The sequence below is a fragment of the Nannospalax galili genome, unplaced genomic scaffold, assembly GCF_000622305.1.
Source record: "Nannospalax galili isolate Female #2095 unplaced genomic scaffold, S.galili_v1.0 scaffold589, whole genome shotgun sequence".
Taxonomy (NCBI): Eukaryota; Metazoa; Chordata; class Mammalia; order Rodentia; family Spalacidae; genus Nannospalax; species Nannospalax galili.
Window position 1 is genome coordinate 352,340 of NW_008360324.1, and position 26,203 is coordinate 378,542.

Here is a 26,203-nt window from a genome sequence, read left to right on the forward strand (position 1 = left end):
AAATATTTTAAAATATTATTCTAAGTCTATCCAAATTGAGCTTATACCAACCTCTCCAAAATGCTGATTCTACACCACGAATAAATCTGACCAGCTTCTATTATCGACTTTTCTTCATATTCAAAGTATAGTGATGTCCTCTAAGGACTCAAATGGACTTTTTCACAACACTCTCAACAATGAGCTTCTTTCTGACTTAACTTTTACCCAAGTAAATCCTAGGTCTGAACATATGTGAGGCAGAGGCTACCTCAGAAAATGCCAGATAACTCACAGCATACTTTCACAGTTCCAGAGGACAGCTAGCGTAACCAACGTACCTGAGGTGATGGCCTGTCCATCCAGCTTCTGCAGAAGGGCACTTCTGACTTCCATTTCTCCCGCCAGAGAGAAAGTATATGCCAACAGGGCCTGTGTGTAGAGACTGCTGGTGGAGGTGACGGAATTCCTGAGACACCGCAGCCCTTGACTCACCATTGGGTCCTAAAAGGTGAAGATGAAGACCTGAATTCATACGACATTCCCCATAAAACGGGAAGTGATAAGGTTGGCTTTAAAAGGGTGACTAAGACATCAGTGAGATGGCTAAGCGGACAAAGGCACTTTCCACCAAGTCTGATGACCTGAGTTTGATACACAAAATCCATACGCTGGAAGAAGAGAACCAACTCCAGCAAGATGCCTTACCTCCGCAAGTGCACTGTGGCGTGCACACAGGCACACACATGAACGTGTGTAGACACACAATAAAAAGATAAAATAAAGGGTGAATAGAGCCAGAGATGGGTCAATGTGTCTAAAAATATGCAAAACAAGAAAGGAGCTGGAAAACTCACATCTACAGTCTTTCCCATCTCCAGCAGCGCTGCTGTGATGTAGGCAGTCAAGGAAACCTCGTCGTCAACACCACCCTGTGGAGAAATGGAGACAGGACTCAGAGCAGTGGCCAGCACCTCTAAGAATCCTGTGCAGGTTGCAAAATGAACCCCTGCACTGGAATGATTACTTTAAAAAAAAAATGTGTCCTTGCCCAGGACACTGTAAGGTGAGGCGACATGAGACTGCCAACTGGGTGGGCATTTAGAAAGCCACGAGGAGTTAACTTAGAGGTTAGAAGGGGGAGAAACAAGGAGAGAATCACCACATTGTCACTGACAGCCTCCTCCCAGGGAACTCTCCCAGGAAGCACAAGCCCAGCGCCTTCACTGGGGAAGATTAAAGTCAAACCTTCCCTACTTAACACCTTCCCCAGAAAGAGCCTAGAAAGTTTGAAAAAACTACCTAATCTCAACTAGTACCTTTATTCTATAGATAAGAAAGTAAGTCCTTAAAAACATTAAATGGATTTGAAGCCACAGAGCTCTCCTGCCAAACCACCAAACTTCACACAGGTACTAAGTTTCTTTTATATATATATATAAATTTTATGTATATGCGTGTATTGCCTACATGTAGATAAATGCACCTGTGTCATGCAGTGCCCACAGAGGAGAAGAGGCTGTGGATCTCCTGGAACTGGAGTTACGGACTGTTGTTAGCTGCCATGTGGGTGCTGGGATTCGAACCCAGGTCTTCTAAAGGAACAGCCAGTATTTTTAACTGTTGAGCCATCTCTCCAGCCCCAGGTACTAAGTTTCTTAATGGACTGGTTGGCTCTGGTAAGAAAGAAGGGGGGAAAACCTCTGGGATCTTGTTCCACTCAACTCCTGTCTTGTACCTCCCAGAACATGTCACACCGCATGGAAGAGTAACTACCCATGTGTTGAAGGCTTGGTCCCCAGCTCGTGATGCTATTGGGAGGTGGTACAACCTTTGGGGGTGGGGCATGGTTGGAGGAAGTTAGGTTATTGGAGATGTGCCTTTGAAGGGGCCACTGGGATCTCCTCCCTACCCCCCTACCCCACTTCCTGTCTTCCACGAAGTGAGCTGTCTCTATCACAGGCCCCATATGATAAATCATACCACCACAGGTCTGAAGCAATGGAGCCAGGCAATCATGGATTGAAATCCCTGAATGTGAGTCAAAATAAACATTTTTCTCCTCAAGCATTTTCTCACAGTGCTGGAAAGCTGACCACCACAAGGTATGCAAGAGAGGAAGAAGACACAGAGACAGGATCTGCATCAGGAATACTAATGAATCCTCTATGGAGAGTTGATTCTAGTGCTCATGATTTTTAATCCCAGTCCTAGAACATCAATGGAAATGATTTTGCCAGGAAAGATTGTACAAATCTCCTTCCCTTGGTGTGCTCTGAAATGGGTGTTATCCAGAATCCCTGCACCTTATCCTCTAGTTAGGAGGTGTGATGTTTAAAATTGTCATCTTTTAAAAATGTTTTATTTTGTATGTATAAGTGCATTGCCTGCATGTATGTAAGTGCACCGCATGCATGCAATGCCTGTGGAGGCCAGAAGAGGGTAGCAGGTCCCCTGGAACTGGAGTTACAGGTGGTCCTAAGCTGCCATGTGAGTGCTGGGAGCAGAACCTGGGTCTTCTGCAAGAGCAGCCAGTGCTCTTAACTGCTGAGCCATGTCTCCAGCCCACTTGATAGTCATCTTGGCAGGATAGGATCACCTAGGAGACAAACCTCTGGGCGTGCTTGTGAGGGGCTATCTAGATTAACTGGGGTGGGAAGACACACCCTGAATGTGGGCAACACCATTCCTTGGGCTGGAACCCTGGACTATAGAAAAAGGAGGACGTGAGCTGAACATGGACATTCATCTCTGCCTCCTGATTGCAGATACATGGGGACCAGCTACCTCCTCAAGATCCCATGCTGTGACTTCCTGACATGACGGACTATACTTTCAAGCCATGAGCCAAAATAAACCCTTCCTTCCTTGAATTGTTTCTGTCAGAGTATTTCCTCAGCGACAGGAAAAATACCAATATGGAAGGAGTGGAGGAAATGTAAGTACATGGGCAAGAGTAGTGCCTTTGAGGTCTGACCACGAGGCTTCAAATCTTGATCCTGCCACCTACTGGCACGCGGCTTGGGCTCTGTGCCTTATTTTCTTCTATAAATGAGCTTCATCACAACATGCCAGGACGTCCTGCCACCTACTGGCACGCGGCTTGGGCAGTTTACTGTGTCTCTGTGCCTTATTTTCTTCTATAAATGAGCTTCATCACAACATGCCAGGACTTGATTCACTGACTTGTTGTAAATATTAAGTATTGACACACTGAGAACAGTACCCGGTACAGAGTAAACCCCTTACAAAAGACACTGGGAAATGGCTCTGCTTCCCATTTGAGGGGAAACAACAAGCCCAGAGATTGTCTGGTCCAGGCCTGAAACTTCAGCATCTGTCAGAATCATCACAGGTTGCTGGCTCACACTCCCAGTTTCCACTCACTGGGTCTGGGCTGGGAGCAAGGATTTGTATTTCAAACAAATTCCCTGGTGATGCTGAACTGAAGACCACACTTGGAAAACCAATCTCATTCTACAGACATGAAAACTGACGCCCAGACTGGTAAGCACTTGACCAAAACTGCCTACGGCAGGGGTAGACCTGAAAAACCAACTTCCCAACCAGAGCTCATTTGATTCCCCTCAGTCTGAGGTGTGAGTTCCTCCCAGACACAGTGGAGGCTACAGGCCCCTGGGTGAATCCCCACCTTCATAGCAGTGTGCAGGAGCTTTCCCACGTTAGCATAGCAGCCGCTAGGAAGCTGGTTTCCTGCCATCCACTTGAGAGCATCCTGGATGTTCTTGTCATCGATAAAGATGAATTTCTGAGCTTGGCCAAAACATTTTGTGACAAAGGCTGTCAGCCTGCATGGATAATGAGGAAAACGTGGTAGGAAGGGGGAATCTCGAGGTGACAGTGCCTATGCCCAGTTTGTTCTGGTTCCAGAAGGGGAACCAAGACACAATGCATCGGAGGCCCAGAAAAGGGTGAACTGGGGCTGCACAAGGTCTGGGGGAAGAGTGAGGGACTGGACCAGATATGAGTTAGTTTCAGTATTATAGAAGCAAAAGGCTGAGTGCAAGAGGAATTGGGTTATGGGGAGAGGCAGAAAGTAGCTTAAGAATTAAACTCTAGAGTACAGAACCCATCGGGAAGTGGTCAGTGTTACCATGTATTGCCGTTTCCGTCCTGCTCTCCAAAGGCACTGTATGAGCCATTGCTGTGTTTGTACATCAGCTCCTTCTGGTACCCTGAGAAACCAGATGTGGTTTTAGACCTCATAACAACTTCGAAACATGTCTCCAACCTTCCCAAGGATGTGGGACACTTCAGAGACTAAACTTCCCTGTAGCTTGTCAACCTATGGTAAGACCTGGAGAAGAGTATCCCAGAAAGAAAGATCCAACTTACCTATCTTCAGAAAGCCCACTGCTCGGGACCTGATTTCCTCAGTCAGCAGACCTGTCTTCTCCAGGTACTGCAAGACATAGATGATGGGGGCAAAAATGATCATGTTCTGCTCCCCACAGCCACTAGGCATCTGTATCAGACCATCAAGGTGCTGCAGAGCTGTGCCCATGATGTCTCCTGGAGGTCCAAATGGAGAAAGAAAGAAGATGCTAGAGGTAAGAAGGAATTCTTTCTTTTTCTTTAATATTTTAATATTTTTAATTTATGTGTATGTGTGTATTGTCTGCATGTAGGTAAGTGCACCCATGTCACGCAATGCTCGCGGAAGACAGAAGAGGCTGTCAGATCCCCTGGAACTGGAGTTATGGACAGTTGTTAGCTGCCATGTGGGTGCTGGGATTCGAACCTGGGTCTTCTGCAAGAACAACCAGTGTTCTTAACTGCTAAGCCATCTCTCCAGCCCCAGAAGGAATTCTTAAAGGCTATGAATTATTTGACAAACATTTATTAGTTATCATTTACTGAGGACCTACTGTGTGCCCTGAGAGACAACAGTGAGATACGTTCTCTACCTTTAAGGAGCTCACAGTCAGAGGGACAGGCAATTATAATATAATGATGTTTATTATAAAATATTTTAATATAGTACAGTAATACTGGGTATGTACAAGGTATTGGAACTCAAGAAGGCACATGGGCCATCTAAGCAAGTTCAGTTCATGGTTTTTACGTGGGCATGCTGCCAGAGATGACAAGTGATAGAACAAAACTACCATACTTAGACTTGATATCTAAGTTCCTCAACTGCATGTAAATTCACCCAAATGATCACACTCCTCCCATACACCCACAATCCTGATACTTTCTCCAAGTTATAGCTACTGACCCATCACACACTCCATAAACCTGACATTGGCACTCATTCATGCTTCCGTTTTAGACATTAGGTTTGATTCAAATCTACAAACATGTACTGAATGTCAACTATATTATAGAAATCCGTGAGGAACAGAAAGGAAAATGGCATGGCCCCTGTTCTCGGCGTGAAGACAACTATCTTGAGTTGATACACTACGGTAAGATAACTGCAGTATCAGAGTTACCGATAAAGCAGCCAAAACAGAAAATGACCTGCACAGCATCTCAGAGGGGTGAGAATAAAGAGCTGAATAGTCAGCCAGCAACACAGGTGCTAGACATCGAGGTGGCAGGCACACCTACGTCACGGATTTCCGTCTCCACGTCAGTCCTGGGAAGTGAATTACTATCACCGTTTCACCAACGTGGGGTATTTTGTGACTTTGTTCAGGTTGTGGCGGGATTCAGTGGCAAGTTGGATGCAAGTGTCAAGCTCACTTCCACTGGTCCCCTAAAGGCGTGAAGTGTGCTGTTTGCATAAACGTGGCCGCTGCCCTCCTTAGCTGTACTCACCTGCTTCATAGGTAAATGGCCGTGGCAAACATTTTGTCTCCTCTCTACCCAGTTACTAGACACCCTAAACTGAAATGTGTCGGACATCTGTGATAGTGAGCTTCCTCCTGCTCTCTTTATTTCTTGTTAAAGATTTATTTTAATTATTTACTTAATCATTTATGTTTGGGACAGGGACAGAGTCTCACCGTGTAACTCTGGCTGGCCTGAAACTCACTAAGAAGACCAGGCTGACCTGGAACTCACAGATATCCACCTGTCTCTGCTTCTCAAATGATGGGATTGAAGGCATGAGCCACCATGTATGCCTGGCTTAAGATTTGTGTGTGTGTGTGTGTGTCTGTCTGTCTGTCTGTCTGTGCACTTGCATGCAGGTGCCCTCAGAGGCCAGAACTGAGTAGCAAAGTCCCTAGACTGGGGTTATGGGGTTACAGGTGGTTGTAAGCTATGTGGCATAGGCATTACGGATTACACCTGGATCCTCTGAAGATCTCATAACCACTGAGCCATTTCCCCAGCCCCCAACAACTCCTTCATTTTTAATTGGACATGTGATCCCTCTACATTACTGTTGTGCCAGGCTTATTTTTCTTCTTTCTGGCTGGGCACACCTCCTTCACGTTCATGTGCTTCCCGGCTCCTCCTTTGCAGCCTCTAACTTACCTTTTCCTCTTTGAGCAAGATTACCAGCTGCTTACCTAGAGCAGTAACATAAGCCTTGGCCGAGTCAGGAACAGCATCCACAGGAAGCTCCAGGGAGATGGATTCTAAAGCTACCTCTCCTGTGACCACAGAGAAAAGGTGACATGGGAGGTAAAAGGAGATATAAGGGGCTTCTCAAGCCTGAATCACACAATCGTGTGCTATGATCTATACCCACCGCTTTCTGTGGGATAGAGGCAGATGTGTTTAAGCCAATTCATAATGACCTTTGATGAAAATAAATTCCATGGAGTCATGTATGTGCTCCTTAAAATTCTCTTTTCAATCCTGCCCTCAGTTCCTTGGTCCCAGCAGGGATGACAACTGAGACTCTCCCTTCTTGTCCTGCATATTCCTCTTTTTGTTTTTGTTTTGTTTTGCTTTGTTGCGACAGGGTCTCTATGTAGCCCTGGCTAGCCTGGAACTCTCTGTATTGACTAGGAAGGCCTCAAACTCAAGATGATCCTCCAGTTTCTGCACTCAATTAGGATTGCAGGTTGCACCACCACACCCAGCGCATTCCTCCTTTGCCATGTATAAATCCTCTGTTGCCCAAAGAACTTCTCCCTACCTGCCCCTTCAGGCCTACTCACCTTTTGGGCAGAGCAATGCGCTGTGAGTTTTCTCCACAAGGACTCCTTCAGGCTGCATAAGGAGAGACATGAAGACAAAACAATGGAGCTGGGACTGGACAGAGGGCTCAGCAGTTAAGAGTGCTGACTGCTCTTGTAGAGGATGGACATTCAGTTCCCAGCACCCAAAGGGTGGGTGGCTAACAACCATCCATAATTCCAGTTCCAGGGGATCCGATACCCTCTTCTGGCCTCTGCAGGCATTTCATACATGTAGTACACCTACATTCATGTAGGCAAAACACTCATACACATAAAATAAATTTAAAAAATAAATAAATAAAAATAATGGAGTGACTATCAGGTATGAATGACACAGGGACAGAAGGACCAAAGATGGGGAGAAGAGGCTGTCCTTGTGTACCGACAGCCCCCAGAACTTAACAGAAGGGAGATTTTTAATTTAAAAATTTTTTTTGTTCTTTTTGAGAGAGGGTCTCTATGTAGCCCCAGCTGTCCTGGAACTCACGAGGTAGACCAGGCTGGCCTTGAACTCACAGAGATTTGCCTCCCAAGTGCTGGGATTAAAGGCATGTACCAACATACCCAGCCTAATTTTTAATTTTTTTAAACTTAGGACTCTGTTTCAACCCAGGGATAGGTTCTTTCAATAAATTCTTTCTGAGCACAGCCTACAGCTAGGGACAACTTTAGGAAATTTTTAAGAGGCAAAATTAACAATGAGGTTTATGAGGGGTTAAAGGAACAGTTGACGGGGCTGGAGAGATGACTCGGTGGTTAAGAGTACTGGCTGCTCTTGCAGAGAACCTGGATTCAAATCCCAGCACCCACATGGTGGCTGTCTATAACTCCAGTTCCAGGGAAAAATCCAGTGCCCTCTTCTGACCTCCAGGGGCATTGCATGACATGGGTGTACTTACATGCAGGCAATACGCTCATACACGTAAAATAAAAATAATTTTTTTTTAAAAGAAGGGGGAGTCGATGATAAAGTCAGGGATTTTAACAAGGGAAACTAACATTCATTGGTTATCTACAGTGAACCAGGCACCACATTAGCATTTTCACAGGCCATAGATATGGGTTAAGGACAGAGGGGTCCAGAAAGGAGAAAGCAGACACTATCAGACTGGAGATGGAGTGTGAGGGCTGTGAGATGAAGTGGCAGGTATTGGGTATCCTGTGTGTTACTGTCTCTGCCTTTGTGCCCAGGTCTGCCAGACACTCACCTTGACAAGAACTGGTTTGATAAGTGTGTCACTCTGACCCCTTTTGGGGACAAACCCTTTCTGGCCCCCACAGAGTTCATTGCTGTCTAGAATCTTTGTAGTAATGGTAAAGTTAACATGACCTGAGGAGAGAGAAGGAACAGAGGGCATTAGCCTTAGTACCAGAGGTACCAATAACACCTCTTCCCCATTAGCTCAGTCTCAAACTGTCACGGCCTGGTTAGGATCCTGTCCTAGTGCAAACCCTGACTCAAGAAGCCTGCCTAGGGCCTGCATTCTGCATTCCTCGCACTCCCAGGCAGTGACAATGATGCTGGTACAGTGTGGTAGGTGGCTCTATGGGGGAAGAATCCCCTGCTTCCTCCGTTGCAGGGTGGACTAGACTGAGCGACTCCATTTGGGGAAGAGGGCTTGTTTGTTTTTTAGTGCTGAGGATGGTACTGGGGCTTCATAATGCATTCTAGGCCAACACTCTACCACTAAGCCACACCCCCAGTCCAAGTAACTCACATCTAGTGATGAGACAGAGCAGAAGTAATGGACTGTCTCATCCACTATTCGGTTTTACAAAGACTGCAGATTCTCTCTAGTGTGCACACCTGCCAGCCATGTGCTCTGGAGGGAGACCGCTAATACGTGGGGAGACAACTAATATGTGACAAGGCAGCTCAGAGAAGACTCGTCATGAGACACGGATCTTCAGCTGACAACTGAGGTCAAGAACTGTGGCCCTCAGTCCATCAGCCTGTGAGAACCAGGGGCTTTGAACTGAGCTTGAAAGTAGATCCTTTTTTATCAAGTCTTCAGCTGAGACCACAGCCCCAACTGAAAGCTTGAACTTCTTGATAGACCTTGACCAGAGGTACCTAGCTAAGCTGGACTTGATGAGTGACCCTTAGAAACTACAATAAATGTGTGTTCTTTGGGGGCTGGAGAGATGGCTCAGCAGTTAGCACTGGCTACTCTTGCAGAGGACCTGGGTTTGATTCACAGTACCCACATGGCAGCTAACAACCATTCATAACTTAGTTCCAAGGGATCCAATGCCCTCTTCTGATCTCCTTTGGCAATGCATGACACAGATGCACCTACCTACATGCAGGTAATACCTCATACACATAAAATAAAAATAATAAAATATTTTAGATGTTTATTCTTAGGCCAGGGATGTAGCTTTACTAGATAGCTTGTCTAGCATGCATGAAGCCCTGGGTCCTGTCCTCAATACCACATAAATAGGGTGTGGTAGCACATGCCTATAACCCTTACACTGGAGAGGTAGAAGCAGGAGAATCAGAAGTTCTAGGGCAGCCTCAGCTACTTAGTGAATTTGAGGCAAGCCTGGAATACATGTAACTATGAATGAATGAATGTTTGTTCTTCTAATCCATTAAGTTTTATGGTCATGTATAATTACTACACCAAAGGCCATACTTTTGACTGCAGGGATTTACTCCATGACAGCCAGCCATCTGGTGGGTTGGTGTGAGGATGAAATGACATAGGTAATACATGTAAAAAGCATTCAGAATAATGCCTGCCCTACAGTGAGTGTTTGAGCAATTACAGGACCATATGTTCCTTGTCTTGCTACAGGTCCCAAAGGTTCTCCTTTCACTCTCAGAATATTCCAGATTGGATGGATTTGTGTGGACATCTATCAGAGTCTGCTATTTACTTATAGTCTCAGGAGGGGATGTGGAAGAAAGAGGAAGGAGATGCCTGGAAATGCAGCAGAGGAAAGGCTAGCTCCAGACCCTGTTGACATCCCTGCCCATCTCTCCCTTCTCTTACCCAGCTTGACAGCTGTGATATTCCAGTGACAGCTTTTTGCTTCATCAACACAGAGGCAGTTGGAGGCCTGACAATCTGCCCATGATTCCACCTGGTACTCATCTGATGCTGCCAGGCTAGTCTGAACCTGAATGTTTAGGAAATAAAGGATGTGAGAGCCGGGCGTGGTGGTGCAGGCCTGTAATCTTAACTACTTAGAAGGCTGAGGCAGGAGAAGCCAGTACAAGGCCAGCCTGGGCAATTTAGTGAGACTGTGCCTTAAAATAATAAGTGAAAGGCACACTGGGATGGGAATGAGAGGGGGAAATGGGTGGTGAAAAAGATCAAAATACATCATATACATGTATAAAATTGCCAAAGAGTAAAAGTATAAATTTTAAAAAGAGGACTGGGGATGTAGCTCAGTGGTAGAGCACTTGCCTAGCATGCTTGAAGTCATGGGTTCAAGTCACAGTACCATGGAAGGAAGGGAGGAAGGAAAGGAAAGGAAGGGAGGGGAGGGGAGGGTAGAGGAGGGGAGGAGGGGGCTATACACACAGGAGACAGCCCCTAGTGGCTTAAGGAAAATCAGGGACTGGCACACCGTCAGGGGCATGTCCAAGAGAAAATTGGTCTGCTTCCAATTTAGGGACAGACTTGTGATGGGCTGTGGGCTCCAGGGCTTCACCTGCTTCTTGTATCCCCATTCTCACCCTGATGCAATCCTTTAGATAATTGAAGACAGTGGCAGTAAGGCGGAAGGATTCCCCTCGAACCACTGAGTAAGGGAGCGTCAGATCCACAAAGAATGGCTGGAAAGCAGTTAGCCCAACAGTAGGTGAAAGGCCAAAGCCTCTGGATGGAGAGGTACAAAATGTCATGGCCTTCCACTCAGTGATGGTATCAGGAACTGTGACTTGGACCACCTCCTTCCCGGAGTTACTGTGAGAACACAAGAACCCATGTGAGGCGAGGGAGTGCAGACCGTGTGGTGAACTGACCTGCAGGAGGGAATCTATGGTGATAGAGAAAAGACAGCTGTACTAGGGAAATGTGAATCTCAGTGTGAATGTCAAATGAGCGAGGCCTACAAATATGGAAGGTGTGACATGGTGGAATGGCTTGTGACTTAAAATGAGCATGGAGGAGGTGCGTTCTTTGCTTTGGCATGGATTTAGAGTGCAGATGCCATCTACTCTGTGTAGATATGAAGTGTGAATTTGTTAAGGGAATGAATGGGTTTCTGACACCGAGATTCTTCAAATGGATCTGATGCTGAGTTCTGGGTGGACTCCACACTGTGCTTTTGCCGCATCACTTACCCAACAGGAAACAGTTCCCAGAGCCAGGTCTCAGGGAAATACTGCCGGACTTGGGAGCTCTCTGTCTGGAGTGGTGCAGAGGCGAAACCAGGCTTTGAGGCAATACCGCCACCTGCTGACAAGCCTAAGGAGAATTTCGGAAAACAGAAGGCTTCCATTGTGAGATGCACTGAGGTGAGACAGGTAGCGAGTAATTCAGAGCAAAGCAGGCAGTCGTCACTCAGACAAAGAGGAAAGGCTGCCAAGAACAGGGCTACTCAGAAAGGCCACTGGGTAAGCCGAGATCAGAGCTTCAGCTAGAGAACTGAGCACAGAAGGGATTCAAGCTCCAAAAGCCCTTCTGGGGGACAAAGACGCTGAAAACTTCCCGCATCTATGACGCACAAGCCATCACTGATCTGAGAAGGAGGCAAAAAGGAGGCTTTCAGGGTTCTATAGAGGAGTGTCTCCACAAACCCGAAGACCACAGAGGCAGCTTACCTTGCCCCATGGCAGTGCTGTAGCGTGGAGGTCGGTGACTGCAGTCGACGGGCTTCTTGATTTTGGCATTTGACAGTACTTTCAAGCCTATGCCCTAATAGATGGCAAAGAGACCAGAAGTATATATAAAAGTACCCTTAACCTATCGTGACACCTATTCCAAGGAGTTCTATCCACAATGGGTTGAACTAAAATATTCTTTTCTTACTAATAGTGAGACTGATTGTTATTACCTGTTATTCAACCACCAAGATCAGGTTGCTTCTGGTCTGGCAGTGTAGCTCAGTGACCCAGAGCATGCACAGCATACACCGCCCCAGGTTCCATCCCCACACCACAAAGAAAGACAATGTTGCATAAGATTTCAATGTTGCATAGACTAATGAGCCCTAATTCAGCCTTAAATTCATTAAAAATAAAGGTTTTTGTTGTTGTTGTTTTGGTTTTGGTTTTTGTCTTTTTAAGACAGAATCTCCCTGTAGCCCCAGCTGACCTGAACTCACTATGTAGACCAGGCTTGCCTTGAATTCACAACAATCTGCTTGCCTCTGCCTCCTGAGTGCTGGGACTAAAGGTGTGCACCACCACACCCAGGCAAAAATAAAAATGTTTAATGCTTCTTCCAAATGTTAGTCACCATGGCCTTACTATTTGACTTACATTCTCAGCTTTCTGAGGACAAAGACCATATCAGCTTAATCATTCTACAAAAATACAATGAGCATTATGAATAGCCAACCATTAGAGAAAATATGCAGGTAAAGACACGACCACTGACATAGATACCTGGTCAGACTTGGCTCGTACAGCATCCCAAGCCCTGTTCACAACACAGGTATAAAATACATATTGTTGTTGACACAGGCTCTCTCTGGAGCCCCAGCTGCCCAGAACTTGCTATGTAGACCAGGCTGGCCTTGATCTCACAGAGATCCACTTGCCTCTGCCTCCTGAGTGCTGGGATTAAGGGTGTGTACCACATCCAGCATAAAATACATTTAAAAAAAAATAGTGATGCAGATTTCTGGGTTACATCCCTAATGGTCCTTCCTGGGTGATCACATTTGAGGACCATAGAAAGAGGAGGACCAGAGCAACAGCCTTGAAGAGTGCTTCTCTCACATTTTGTGGTGGTTTGAATGAGAATGTCCCCCATATGCTCCAAGTATTCGGACACTTGGTCTCCAGTTCATGGTACTGTTTGGGGAGGGTCATGGAGCCTTTAGGAGGTGTAGCCACGCTGGATGAAGCATGTCAATGGGGACAGGCTTTGAACATATATAGCCATGCCCACTTTCAGTTAGTCTCTCCTTCCTAAGATTGCTTAAAGATGTAAGCGCTCAGCTGCTGTCTGCTCCCGCCACCGCCTGCCGCCCTGCCTCCCTGGTCATTATGGACTCTCCATCTGGAACCCTAAGCAAAAGAAATCTTCCTTCTATAAGTTGCCTTGGTCATGGTGTTTTATCACAGCAACAGAAAAGTTAATACACTAGACAACCTCTTCGGGCAGAAGAGCCAAGAAAGACTACCTCACATCTTCCGGCCTTTCTTCCCGCCAGCGCCCACATCAGCCTCTCTGCCGTGGATTCCCTTTCCCCTTTCTCACCACCGTTTTACCCATGTGTCAGAATATCCACCTGGAAGAAACTGAACACGTCTGCTCCTTCATAGAGCCAGGGTCGCCAGGTGATGGAATGCCTGATGGGTCCCCCTCTGGGCACAGGATTAAGAAGGGGTCCAGGCAAGTCCCAGGGGCTGATCACTGGGCACTCATCGTATTCATCCACTTGGTAGGGATAGTGATTGTACCAAGATGGAAACATCCGGTAGACCTGAGATGAGAGAAGAGGAAACCAAATCTGATGCTCTGAAATCAGCCAGGGAGCCTGTCCCATTCTACTGCCTCAGCTCCCTGCGTTATTTCTCTTCTGTACCTGTCTCTCTTTATCTAGCCAATCATCATTACTTTCCTTACTTTCTAGAATCTCCATCACACCTTTTTCTGATCCTCATTCCTATGTCCATATCATCCTCCTTATCAGCATCTATATTATTTCTTTCACATACCATTTCTTTTACTCCCTCCCTGCCTCCCTCCCTCCCTCCCTTCCTTCTTCTTTCCTTCCTTTCTATCTTTTGAGATTGGGCTATGCAGCTCACGCTTCCTTCCTTTCTATCTTTTGAGATTGGGCTATGCAGCTCACGCTGGCCATGACCCAATAACCTGCCTCAGCCTCCCCAGCACTGGCATTACATGCATGTGCAACCACACTGGGCTCTTCGTTTCCTCGCCATCTTTTCTATCACCTTTATGTTGGTGTATCATCTTCCTAAGACTCTTCACACTCCCTTGCTCTGATGCAGTCCGATTTCCTCTTCACTGCTTCCATTGCCCACCCCCACCCACAGCACCCACAGAGGTGTTGCTCAGCTGGCTCTCTGGCCTTAGCAGCAGGACACTCTCATCCACGGCCCGGAGTGCACACAGGGACCCAGGAGCTGCCTGCAGCTGTAGCTCCACATCTGCTCCTGGAAGCTGCTGGGAAGGTGAGAAGCCCAGAGAAACCTGGGGAGAAGAAAGGTATGCAATGGGGATGGCATCAGCCTGGACGGCAGGGGAAGCAATGTGACCTGAATCATGAACCAGCGTGCCCAAGCCTGGGATCCAACCCATCCCATCACGGTTGCACTTATTTGAATTCTTGCTCTTCTGACCTAGTATGTTATAAAACAGATGAAAAATGGTGGGAAAAGTGTGAAAGTTTAGAGGAAAAAATTGGAAAGAATGAGAATATATGGCCAGGTGTAGTGGAACATACCTATAATCTCAGCACTTGGAAGACAGAGGCAGGAGAGTCACCACAAGTTCAAAGTCAGCCTGGACTACATAGCTGTCCAAAGTAAAGGGAAGGGAGGGAAGAGAGAGGAGGGGAAGGGAACGAAGAAACAGAATATATGGAACAGCTGTATAAAACATTCAATTTTTGGCATGACTTCCTTTGTACCTTTTTTCTAAATATTTTATTTATTATTTTCATTTCTTATGTGTAGGATGTATTGCCTGCATGTATGTAAGTACACCCATGTTGTACAATGTCCATGGGGGTCAGAAGAGGGCATTAGATCCCCTAGAACTGGAGTTACACATGGTTTCTAGCTGCCATGTAGGTGCTGGGAACCAACCCCAGTCTTCTGCAAGAGCAATTAGTGCTCTTAACGCTGAGCCATCTCTCCAGCCCCCTTTTTACTTTTTGAGACAGAGTCTCACTATAGTTTAGGCTAACTCTGAATTCACAGTCCTCCTCCCAGCTCTAGCTCTGGCATGACTTTTTAAAGAAAAGGAGAAAAGCAGTTTTAGCACAAATTTAAAACACTAAAGACACAAGTACAATGTGACAACCAACTCCCATGTTATCTTCAGATTTCCCTGAACCTGCCTTGTCTCCAACTCCAGCACACACAAGATGCCAGCATACCTGATTGTCAAAGCACATCTCCATGGAGAACTGAATTTTGTCAGCTATGACACCTCCGCTGGGGAAAATGGCGTAGATAAGGAGGGAAGGGGAAGGGGCTAGTCTGGAGGTGAAGGTCAGTGAGAGAGAGAAGGAGCCTTTCAGTCCTGAAAGAGAAGAGGGGACTCAGGAAATGGGGCTGCACATCACCTACCCACACCATTCTCAACACACATTCCTCTTCTCTGGGCGCTGGTCTCGGGCCTCGTGGTGCATGCTGCTTCCTTTTCTAGTGTATGATCATTGTTAGCATTCCGTCCCAGCTACTTCTGTGTATGAGAACTATTCTCTGGAATTTTAAGGTATCTTTTTTACTTCTTTTACTTATTTATTATTAATTTATTTTTTATTTATTTATTTGTCTTTTTGAGACAGGGTCTCCCTGTAGCCCCAACTGGCTTGGAACTTGCTGTGTAGACCAGGCTGGCCTTGAACTCACAAAGATCCACCTGCCTCTGTGTCCCAAGTGCTAGGATTAAAGGCATGTGCCACCACACCTGACTACCTGGCATCTTTTTAGTTCCAGGAGAGCCATGTACACTTACCTTTCTCCTTAAAATTCAGATGTTTCTGTCCTTCCATCTCCAAAGTTCCTCTCCCTGTTACCTAAGGAAGATATTGGGGAAACAAACAAACAAAACAAAACAGTGAACACTCAGAAGTTACAGAGTCACTTGGGCTGGACCTGAGGAGCATCTCTTCAGCCCTCTCTGAAGACTGCTCTTTTCATAGCTCTAAGCCTGCATCAGTGCCTCCTTCACCTCACCCAGCAGCCATCTGTTACCAGAGGCAGGATGCTGCCCACAGGTGCTGGTGGCTCTTCCTCCAGGAGGAGGTTTGACTGACAGCCACAGCTGTGGGTCGAAGGATCCAGCCAGACAGCATATCTCTCACAGGAGATAGCTATCCAGGACTTCTTGTAGATTTTTGTATTTTATTGTTTTATAACCCTTGTAACATAAAATCAGCTAAAATCCATCCCCATAACCTTTTTCATTAATAATACAGTTCAACTCAATGAAAGTGAATCTTAAACTATCCAGAGCCTTTCTGACATCTGAATCCTGGAGGAGCATTCTTCCCTCCTAACTCCTTCCTGTGGACTCTCTGTTGAAGTAGAGTACTAACTCTATTATTTTCCATACATCCCTCTGAATTCTGTTGGCTCAAGATGATTGTTTTTCGGTTGCTGAAGACAATGAAATAAAAGAAGACACTGGAGTGATCCAGAGGAGTGACGTTCTCAGCAACTGAAAGGACAGAGGAGCAAGAAGACTTGGAACCATTAATGGCCAGTAACTGACTTATCTCTATGCATGGCTTTCAGTCTACCAGTCTGTGATTCAGCTTTCCCAACAGGGCTTCTATCAATGTTAATTTTATGTTTAGAAGATCTCTTTAAAAATATAGACCAAGGCCTGACGTGGTAGCACGCTCCTTCAATCCCACAACTCAGGAGGTAGAGGCAGGCAGATCTCTGTGAGTTCTAGGCTAACCTGGTCTACATAGTGAGTTCCAGACCAGCTGGGGCTACAGGGAAACACTGTCTCAAATATGCCAAAAAGAAAAAAATTAAAAATTAAAAAAATATAGACCATAGCCAGGCATGGTGGTGCATGCCTTTAATTCCAGTACTCGGGAGGCAGAGGCAGGTGGATCTCTGTGAGTTCAAGGCCAGCCTGGTCTATATAGAAAGTTCCAGGCCAGCTGGGGCTACAGAGAGACCCTGTTTCAATATATCCATGTAGATATATACATTGCTATATATACATATAGCAAAGGCATTTGCTATACATACCTGGAGAGTTCAGTTCAATCAATCCTGAGAACCCACAGAGAGGTAGAAGATGAGAACCAACTCAATAAAATTGTTCTCTGAAAACTATACACTTGTCACAGCACGTGTGCACATATACACATCACACACAATAATAATAATTTAAAGTATAAACCAACCAATCATGGTAACACATACCTATAATCCCATCCATGGGGGAGCTGAGGCAGGGGGAGTACCAAGAGTTCCAAGCCAGCCTGGGCTACACAGTGGGATGTTGTCTCAATCACTAGAACAAAGAGATATATATATGTGTATTTTGTGTGTCTGTGTATGTGCATGGCAGTGAAGGATGAGGGGCATAACTCAGTGGCAGAGTGCTTACTGGGTTCAATTCTCAGCACTACAAAAAGTAGAATTAAATTAAAAGTTTAATGTAGAACAAGATTTTTTCTGAGTCTCACATCCCCCCTCCCTTTCCACTCACTTTTTTGTGGCTCTGGTCAACGACATTTTCTTACTTACTTCTCATTTTATGTTCCTATACCATTGCCCTGGGTTTCTGCTCAAAGATTCTTTATCAACAGTTTCCTTCCTTCATTTTAAGATGGTGGGAGATACAGTAGACAGCAGGTTCGTGCAAATATTGGCTTTGTGATATTCAGTATTGATTATTGAAATGCAGCTAATTCAAACTGGGGTATGCTTTAAGGATTAAATGTGTGCTGCTTGAAAGACTTAGTTGAAAGAGAGAATGTAAAATATCTTTTTTGTTCTTTTAAAAAATTTTTTAATTTATTATTTTTATTTTATGTGTATGAGTGTATTGCTTGCATGTATGTAAATGCACCTGTGTCATGTAATGCCCAAGGAGGTGAGAAGAGAGAGTCGGATCCCCCTAGAACTGTAGTTATGGATGGTTGTTAGCCCCCATGTTTTGCTGGTAATCGAACCCCAGGTCCTCTGCAAGAGCAGCCACTGCTCTTAACCACTGAGCCCAGACTGGCCTTGAACTTGTAGGCAATCCTTCTGCCTCTGCCTTCTGAGTGCTGAAATTATAAGCATGGGCCACATGCGCAACTGATTTTTGTTTTGTTTGTTTTTGTTTGTTGAGATAGGGTCAAATTTAGCCCAGGCCAGCCTTGAACTCACTATGTAGCCTAGAATGACCTTAAACTTCTCATCCTTCTGCTGTTACCTCCCAAGTGCTAGGATGAGGCATATACCAATATGCCCAGTTTATGTGGTGCTGGTGATCGAACACAGGGCTTCATGCATGACAGGTAAGCACTGTGCCACGTGAGCTACATCCCAAGCCCAAGAACATAAAGGACATTAATAATTTCTATTACATTGACTTAATATTGGACTGATAATATTTGTAACAGAGTAAGTTACATAGAGTATATTTTTCAATTTTCTTTCACCTGTTCTTATAATAATTACCTTTGTTTGGGGGAGAGATCTCTTGAGCCTATCTGGATCACTATATGACTGAGACTCTGTGAACTGATCCTCCTGCCTCCACCTCCCAAGTGCTGGGGTTGTACGTATGAACCACCACACCCAGTTTTTGAGTATCTCAATATTTTTTAATGTGCCTCTAAAATTCTATAATTCTATATGTCCTGCATTATGTCTCCATGTAGGTATCTATTCATCTTCTCTTGCTAACTCCTCTTACTCTTTTTATTAAAAAAACTTATTGTTTTATGTGTATGAGTGTCTTTGTCAGCCTGTATGTAAGTGCATCACATGTGTGCAATGCCTGCGGAGGCCAGAAGAGAGCACTGGATCCCCTGAAACTGGGTAGCACTGGAGTCATGTATGGACAGTTGTTAGCTGCCACGTTGGGTGCTGGGAACTGAATCCTGGTCTTCTACAAAAACAGCCCGTGCTCCTAACCTCTGAGCCATCTCTCCAGCCCTTCCCCTCACTCCTTTTCTTTCTCAGTACCCTTTCACAAGACCCCATTTCCCAGCTCACATAGTAGGAGAAGATGACTTCTTGATCAGAGCTTGCATCTGCCGGATCAATGGAATAGTCCACCAAAACCTCCTGGGGCTGGCCACACCTCACCAGGCCACTTGTCTGCCGGATGCCCAGGAAGCTGTGGGTAGTGTTATAGAAGGGATTCAGGTGCAGGTATGCGTTTTGGTAGTAATGAGGCACTTCTTCTAGATTATATACTAAATCTTCCATTTGGAACTTTCCCTGGTCGGGGGGGGGGAGAAAGAGAGAGAGAGAATATCTTTTTAGCATATACCTCAACCACAGAGATTTCTCTCAAATCCTCACTGCCTGTGATTGACCCCATCAATTGTACCAATTGACCAGGTACTTCTTGTACCAATAGTTTTCCCCAGATAATTATATACCTTCTCTGCCTGTCTGTGGGCCTCCCAAGTAACTCCTTGTTAGCAACACGATGTTAGCATATGCAACATGTTTAGAGACTTGGAAAAGCCCTGTTGGGTCAACCCCTGTTCTTACACTTCATCACTGCCATAAGACTACAGTGTGGGCAAGACAAGGGAGAGCACCAGCTTGGAGCCAGCAGACCCACAGACATACACCAAGGTCCACCAAGATCAGCTGCCTAACTGACCACCATGAATGAAGGAGCAGTGAATGCAGTGAATGCTTCTTGTCCTCTGACAGAGACTCATGATTACTTGAGAATGTTGACAGCATCTTTGTGGCAGCTGATAACTGAATAAGCAGCCTTCCTTACAAACTACCTAAAATCTGCAGCTCTCTTGGTGGACCTTATTATGGCTTGGATCCTTATTATGGCTTGTTCCCCGAAGGACATCTGCTGGAGGCTTGATTCCCAGCCAGAGACACGATGGGAAGGTGGAATGATCCTTTAGCAGTAGAATCTGAGGGAGGAAGTTAGGTCACTGGGGGCATGCCCCTGAAGGGACATTAGGACTCTGGCAGCCCCCAACACACTCTCCTCTCTCTCTCTCTCTCTCTCTCTCTCTCTCTCTCTCTCTCTCTCTCTCTCTCTCTCTCTCTCTCTCTCTCTCATTCTCACTCTCTCTTTCTCTCTTTACTTTCATCTCCACCATCTGCTCCTACTGTGACATACTGTGCTACAGACCCAAAGCAACAGGACCAAGTGACCACGGGCTGAAAACTCTGGACCCATAAGCCACACTAAACCTTTTCTCCTTTCAAACCATTCACTCCAGAAACTTTGTCAAATGATAGAAAACTGACCAACAGAGCCACTTTTACAAGTAGTAGGGAAAGGTGTGAAGGAGGAGTCAAAAGGCCTCACTTGGAATCGTTTTTCTCCCTCAATTTCATATGTATCATCAGTCAGAGATGAGGCTGAGTTATAAGGTAAAGTTATATAAGTAAGGATTTGGGTATAAAGGGTTTTTATTTGATTAATATAAAAAAGAGAAAGGATCAAATAAAAATCTTCTGTAGGACTAGTGAATCCAAGAGTTGGATGAAGTTAGAAGTTGAGGGAAGGATTGAAAGAGAAGCAGTGAAGTTGTCCTCCAGGGAGGGCTTCCTGTCCGGGACCTGCCTCCCTAGGGCTCACCTCCAGAGAAACGTGCATCGCGTTCCAGGTGACCGTATCCAGTGTGAAGGGAGCGAGGCCATTGTTGTCAGTAGTCAGGGTCCAGTTGCTGGTTCCATTTATGCCATGAATCACCAGGAACACTGGGTGATTCTTGAGGACTGAGTCATCATGGCCCCTAACTCTTATCTGCAGGGTGAAGGTTTTGGGGTTTTAGAATTAGGTTAAGAGTAAGCTTGAACATGAGATGTTACCACTTGGTAACAGAAATTCCAAGAATATATTTCTGAAAAAAGCCCAGAAAAAGACAAATGTGATTCTAACAGTGAGAAATGAGAAACACACAGAGGTCGTTCTTTGTTTTGTTTTTAAGACGAAGTCTCATGTAGCCCAAGCTAGCCCTTAACTCATTACATAGCCAAGGATGACCTTCAACTTCAGATCCTCCTGCTTCTACCTTCAAGTGCTAAGATTATAAGCATGTACTACCACGCCTATTTAATAGGATGCCAGGGATCAAGCCCAGGCTTTGACATGCTGGGCAAGTGCCTTACCAACTGAGCTACATTCCCAGCTCTAGAAACCCACAGAAGTAACAGCCTGAAGTAGAGCCAGGTTTGCCATGTAGCTAACAAGCCCTTCACCAGCACAGGCCTCTTCCGAACTTCTGTACATTGTTTTAATTTTGTTTTCGTTAGTTTGTTTTGATAAGGTCTTGCTATATAGCCCAACTAACCTCAAATTCTGTTCTCCTGCCTTGGCTTTTTTTTTTTTTTTTTTCCTTAAATAGAGTCTTCTTCGCCTCCCCAATATTTAAGGTCTAAAGACATCTGGATCTACCTTTGGTATAGATAAGATGACTAGGAATAAATGAATCTAAATATCTAAAATTATTGTGTTGCTCATTTGTTTGGGAAATAAAAGAGATAAGCAGCTAGGTGTGGTGGCCTGTAACCCAGCACTTGGGAGGCTGAGGTAGGAGAACTAAGAGTTCTAGGTCAACTTGGGTTAACTAGCCAGACTCTCAAAAAAATCTAACAGGAAAAAATAAAGAGGAGGAGGAAGAAGAGGAGGCACTGCCCTGCTCAAAGAAGGGGGAAGTTCAGTTAGACACTAACAGAAAATCAAGAAATCTATAAAGAAAATGCTTTAAAAGCTATGAATGGGTCTCTGCTGAGAAGTGTGATGTTAACTTCACCTAGACACAGGTGCCCAGACTACATGACCTCTCTAAACGCACTGCAACTCCTGAAATCAAAGATGTGAACGAGACAAGAAAAGCCCCTGGTGTTAAGACAGTCCCAGAACTCGCTCAAGGCACAGCACAAGGAGTTAAGAACATTCGTTATAGATGACTTGGTCTTACGAATTAGTAACTATATAACTTGGGGGGGGGAATCACTTAATTTCTCTTGCCTCAGTCTTTTCATTTGTAAAATGGGGCCAAATAATAAAGTCTACCCCACAGAAGTGTTGTAGATCAAATGAGTGAATATTGCATACAGCATTCAGAAAAACAGCCTGAAGTGGATAGGTCAACGGAGTTTTTTGATTGTTTTGTTTTGCTCTATGCAGAGACGAGTTGCAACATACCTTCCCGCTGAAGGGGAAACTGGGGTAATAAAAAGTATTAGTATCTTCAAAAGTTATTGATCCCATTTTTGAGGTAAAGGAGATGTCCTGGGTGGTATTGGCCTCCAGTCCTGCAGAGGGAGACAGATGTATAGTGTTCTAAGTCCTGAGATCCCATGTTTAACATAAAATTCCAGAGGGTGTGGTGGTATAGAGAGCATGAAGTTGAATATATATTTTTTTAATTTAAAATTTTTTAAATTTTATGTATATGAGTGTTTCCTGCACGTATGTAAGTGCACCCACATCGTGCAGTGGTACATGGAACTGGAGTTACAAGAGTTGTTAGCCATCATGTGGGTGCTGGGAACCAAACCTGAGTCCTCTGCAAGAGCAGCCGGTGCTCTTAACCACTGAGCCATCTCTCCAGCCCCTAAAGTTTATTTATTTGTATTTTATGATGCACATGAGTTTTTGCCTGGATACACATAAGTGCACCAGGTGCATGCAATGCCCGTGGAGGCCAGAAGAGGGAGTCAGATCGCCCTGGAACTGGAGTTATGGACTGTTGTTAGCCACCATGTGGGTGCTAGGAGCAGCCACTGCTTTTAACCATTGATCCGTCTCTCTAGTCCCAAAGCTGAATTATTTTCTAACCAAAAATTCAAACTAACTCCAGGGTAGATAGGTAGCAAGATGGCAGGGATAGTGAACTGTGAACTGTGAACTGGGTACAGAGCACTGCCCAAACACTTGTGAGGTAGGTACTAAATCTTCTTCTTTTGTTGTTGCTGTTGTTTAATTGTTTTTTTTGTTGTTGTTTTTTGCTTTTAGTTTTGAGAGACGGTTTCCTATAGGCCCAGCAGACTTGGAACTAGTAGAGGAGGCTGGCCTTGAACTCAAGATCTGCCTGTCTCTGCCTCCCAAGCACTGGAATTAAAGGAGTGCACCATCACTCCCAGCCCAGTCTCGTTTCTTAATGAACCAGGGAGTACCCCTCTTACCAGTCCCTTCCTCCACCACCGAAGCGACCATGTTGATGCTGTGGCTGTACCTATATCCAGTAAGTTGGAAGGTGGACATGTCCACAGAAGCCGAGAAGCACCCTGCTTTGTCAAGCTGTGGAGGCAACCAGAGAGAGGGGCAGGATGGGTAATCCAATCCCTACTTCCACTTCACAGTGTAGAAGCAGTCACTGATCCCCATGCCTTAATTTATCCATCTTTAAAATACAAAGCTCTCTGGTAACATGGCTTATACACCTACACATTCGCTATCCTGCAGCATCTTTGAAACCCCGGGCTATACAAAAAGGGTAGAAGAGCACTGGAATGTCGACTCTTACACAGCTGAGGTTAATTTCTCGACGCCAGGGCAGACTGGGAAGCTGTGCTCAGGACAGTCAGCACTGCTGCGTTCTTTGGAACTGAGATAATGATCCTGTGAGACTTGCACACTGGGCTTTTGACAGCTTTTCCCCACTGGCTTACTGATTCTTTGGAATCCATGTGGATAAGGTTTCTCTTCGAGCCTCACCTGTCCTGAGAGGTTTCTGCACTTGTCAGGCAGCTGCTGCTCTTCCACCTTCCGGTACCAGTACGGATGTGCCTTCTGACACAGTGCTGCCTGCACCGCCCCTTGCACCGGTTTCCCGTATGTGTATCTGGCAAGAAAAGCACAAAAAGCCAGTTGTGAAACTCCCTGAGATGCAGCCTTCTTCCTTCCTTCCATGCCCCAGTCTCCAGTGCTCAGAAAGCCCTGCTGTGTTCTAGCTGTTTGTTTCCTCCCTCCCTCCCTCCCTCCCTCCCTCCCTTCCTTGCACCCTTCTCTTTTTCACTGTGCTAGGGGTCTAATCCAGAGCCTTGTGCATTTTGGGTAATTTCTCCACCACTAAGCTACACCCCAGCCCAGCCTGTATATTTTACATAATCACATTTGTGTAAAGTAGGGATGATGCCACCAACCACACAGCTTGCTGGAAGAGTTTTAAAAAGATCTGACAGATAAACTTCCTTTCATGCTGCCTGCAACAGAATTGGCCCTCACTAAATATTAATTCCCTCCCTCCCTCTCTTCCTTCCTTTCTCCCTTCTTTGCCTCTTTGGTACCGAGGATTCAACCCAGAGCTTTGTTCAAACAATTTTTCCACAGCTCTTCTGTGGCCTTTCTTGTTTTGTTTTGAGACAGGGTCTCCTGTAGGCCCAGCAGACCTGGAACTCACCATGTAGACCAGGCTGGATCTCACCATGTAGACCAGGCCAGATCTGCCTGCCTCTGCCACTGCCTCCCAGTGAAGGGATTAAAAGTGTGTGCCAAGCCCAACTTCTTTGGTACCTTCTCTTTTGAGACAAGGCCTCACTAAGTTGCCCATGCCAGCCTTGAACTTTCTCTGTAGCCCTGGAAGACCATAACTTTTAATCCTCCAGCCTCCGCCTCCTGAGCAACTGGGATGACAGGACAGTACCACCAGACTTCGGCCTCCTTTCTCTTATCTCCCCATGGGATTCAATATTGTACTCAACACATAGAAGAAATTAAATCCATAATCTTGACTCATTTAATAATGGAAAGTCAGAGCAGAAACATGCTTGGAAAACTTCCTGGATGACCCGTGACTCCAAGCTACACAAAATATCCTGAGTTGTAATCAGCTGTATAGTCCCTTCCTAGTAACACTCCCTCATCACCTCTCGCCGAAGCTTTAATCTCTACCAGCTCTAGAACCTCTGCTCCTACCTGCAACATATTTTCACAAAGAAGGATTCTGCCACCGTCAATAATTGCTTCGGTTCCAACACTTCTATCTTAAACTTGGGCAGCACTGGGGATGGCAGAAAGAGACATAAGAGGAGGTCTTGGCACAATTAGTAGTTACAGAGCAGTCGGAAAACAGTGATAATTAAATTAACCAGTTAATTAATGGAACATTGTTGAAATAAAATTATTCCTGAAGTTATTAGCTTGGTTAGCACTGATTTTAAAATGAATAAGGGGTTGGAGAGATGGCTCAGCAGTTAAGAACACTGGCTGCTCTTGTAGAGGACCAGGGTTCAGTTCCCAGCACCCACATGGTGGCTAACAACCACCCATAACTCCAGTTCCAGAGGGTCCAATGCCCTCTTCTGACCTAGGTGGGCACTGCACTTACATTCACATAGGCAATACAGTCATGAAATAAAAATAAGTAAAATATGTTTAGGAAATAAATAATAATAAATAAATAAACTATTCCTTCCCCTTTACCTTTGCTGATTTTGAAGCAAGATTGTGCCCAATCCTTTGCCTTGTTAATTTCCCCACCTACCATATTCCTCCACACTGAAAGTGCCAAAGGTCTTGCCCTCGGCCACTGTAATGGTGTAGGTGCCCAGCGTTGCCTCTGGTGCCAGTCGAAAGGATAAGTCCACAATGCCTTGTCTGGGTATCACGTCCAGCCACTGTGCAATCCTGTTGCTATTTGGATCCTGTGTCCAATAAAGAGAAACTTCATGACGTGGCTATTTGCTTCCTGCTCAGCACATCAAAAAGCAGGGAAAGGTGGTTGGAGAGATGGCTCAGCAGTTAAGATCACTGGCTGCCCTTGCAGAGGACCTGGGTTCAGTTCCCAGCACCCACATGGCAGCTAACAACTGTCTGTAACTCCAGTTCCAGAGGATCTGACAGCCTCTTCTGGCCCCTGTAGGCATATGTCGTGTACTGACATACATGCAAGAAAAACACTTGTACACATAAAAATAAAACAAAAACAAAAGTTAGGCGTGTTGGCAGATGCCTTTGGTCCCAGCACTCGGGAGACAGAGCCGGGAGACAGAGCCAGGTAGACCTCTGTGAATTCCAAGCCCACTGGGGCTACAGGGAGATCCTGTCTCAAAAAGATCAAAAATAAGTAACTTCCCACACACACACAAAAAAAATTATTCAAAAACAAAAGAAACA

The 26,203-nt window shown here is 45.4% G+C and overlaps 1 protein-coding gene across 1 annotated transcript in view; it reads right to left on the minus strand.

Moving 5' to 3' along the window:
- Nucleotides 1-26,203, minus strand: part of A2ml1 (alpha-2-macroglobulin like 1) — a 43,139-nt gene that overhangs the window by 10,080 nt on the left and 6,856 nt on the right. Inside the window, exons 5-27 of the mRNA XM_008825496.1 lie at nt 25,572-25,731; nt 25,004-25,088; nt 23,804-23,930; nt 23,272-23,386; nt 22,289-22,398; nt 20,717-20,884; nt 19,144-19,371; nt 15,926-15,986; nt 15,342-15,487; nt 14,282-14,431; nt 13,503-13,697; nt 11,866-11,959; nt 11,386-11,497; nt 10,777-11,005; nt 10,085-10,211; nt 8,291-8,412; nt 7,062-7,113; nt 6,465-6,548; nt 4,336-4,512; nt 4,094-4,175; nt 3,632-3,788; nt 837-911; nt 321-483 (exon numbers count right to left, since the gene is read on the minus strand). Coding sequence (XP_008823718.1) covers nt 321-483; nt 837-911; nt 3,632-3,788; nt 4,094-4,175; nt 4,336-4,512; nt 6,465-6,548; nt 7,062-7,113; nt 8,291-8,412; nt 10,085-10,211; nt 10,777-11,005; nt 11,386-11,497; nt 11,866-11,959; nt 13,503-13,697; nt 14,282-14,431; nt 15,342-15,487; nt 15,926-15,986; nt 19,144-19,371; nt 20,717-20,884; nt 22,289-22,398; nt 23,272-23,386; nt 23,804-23,930; nt 25,004-25,088; nt 25,572-25,731 — 3,019 coding nt within the window. The remainder of the gene's footprint in view (nt 1-320; nt 484-836; nt 912-3,631; nt 3,789-4,093; nt 4,176-4,335; nt 4,513-6,464; nt 6,549-7,061; nt 7,114-8,290; nt 8,413-10,084; nt 10,212-10,776; nt 11,006-11,385; nt 11,498-11,865; nt 11,960-13,502; nt 13,698-14,281; nt 14,432-15,341; nt 15,488-15,925; nt 15,987-19,143; nt 19,372-20,716; nt 20,885-22,288; nt 22,399-23,271; nt 23,387-23,803; nt 23,931-25,003; nt 25,089-25,571; nt 25,732-26,203) is intronic.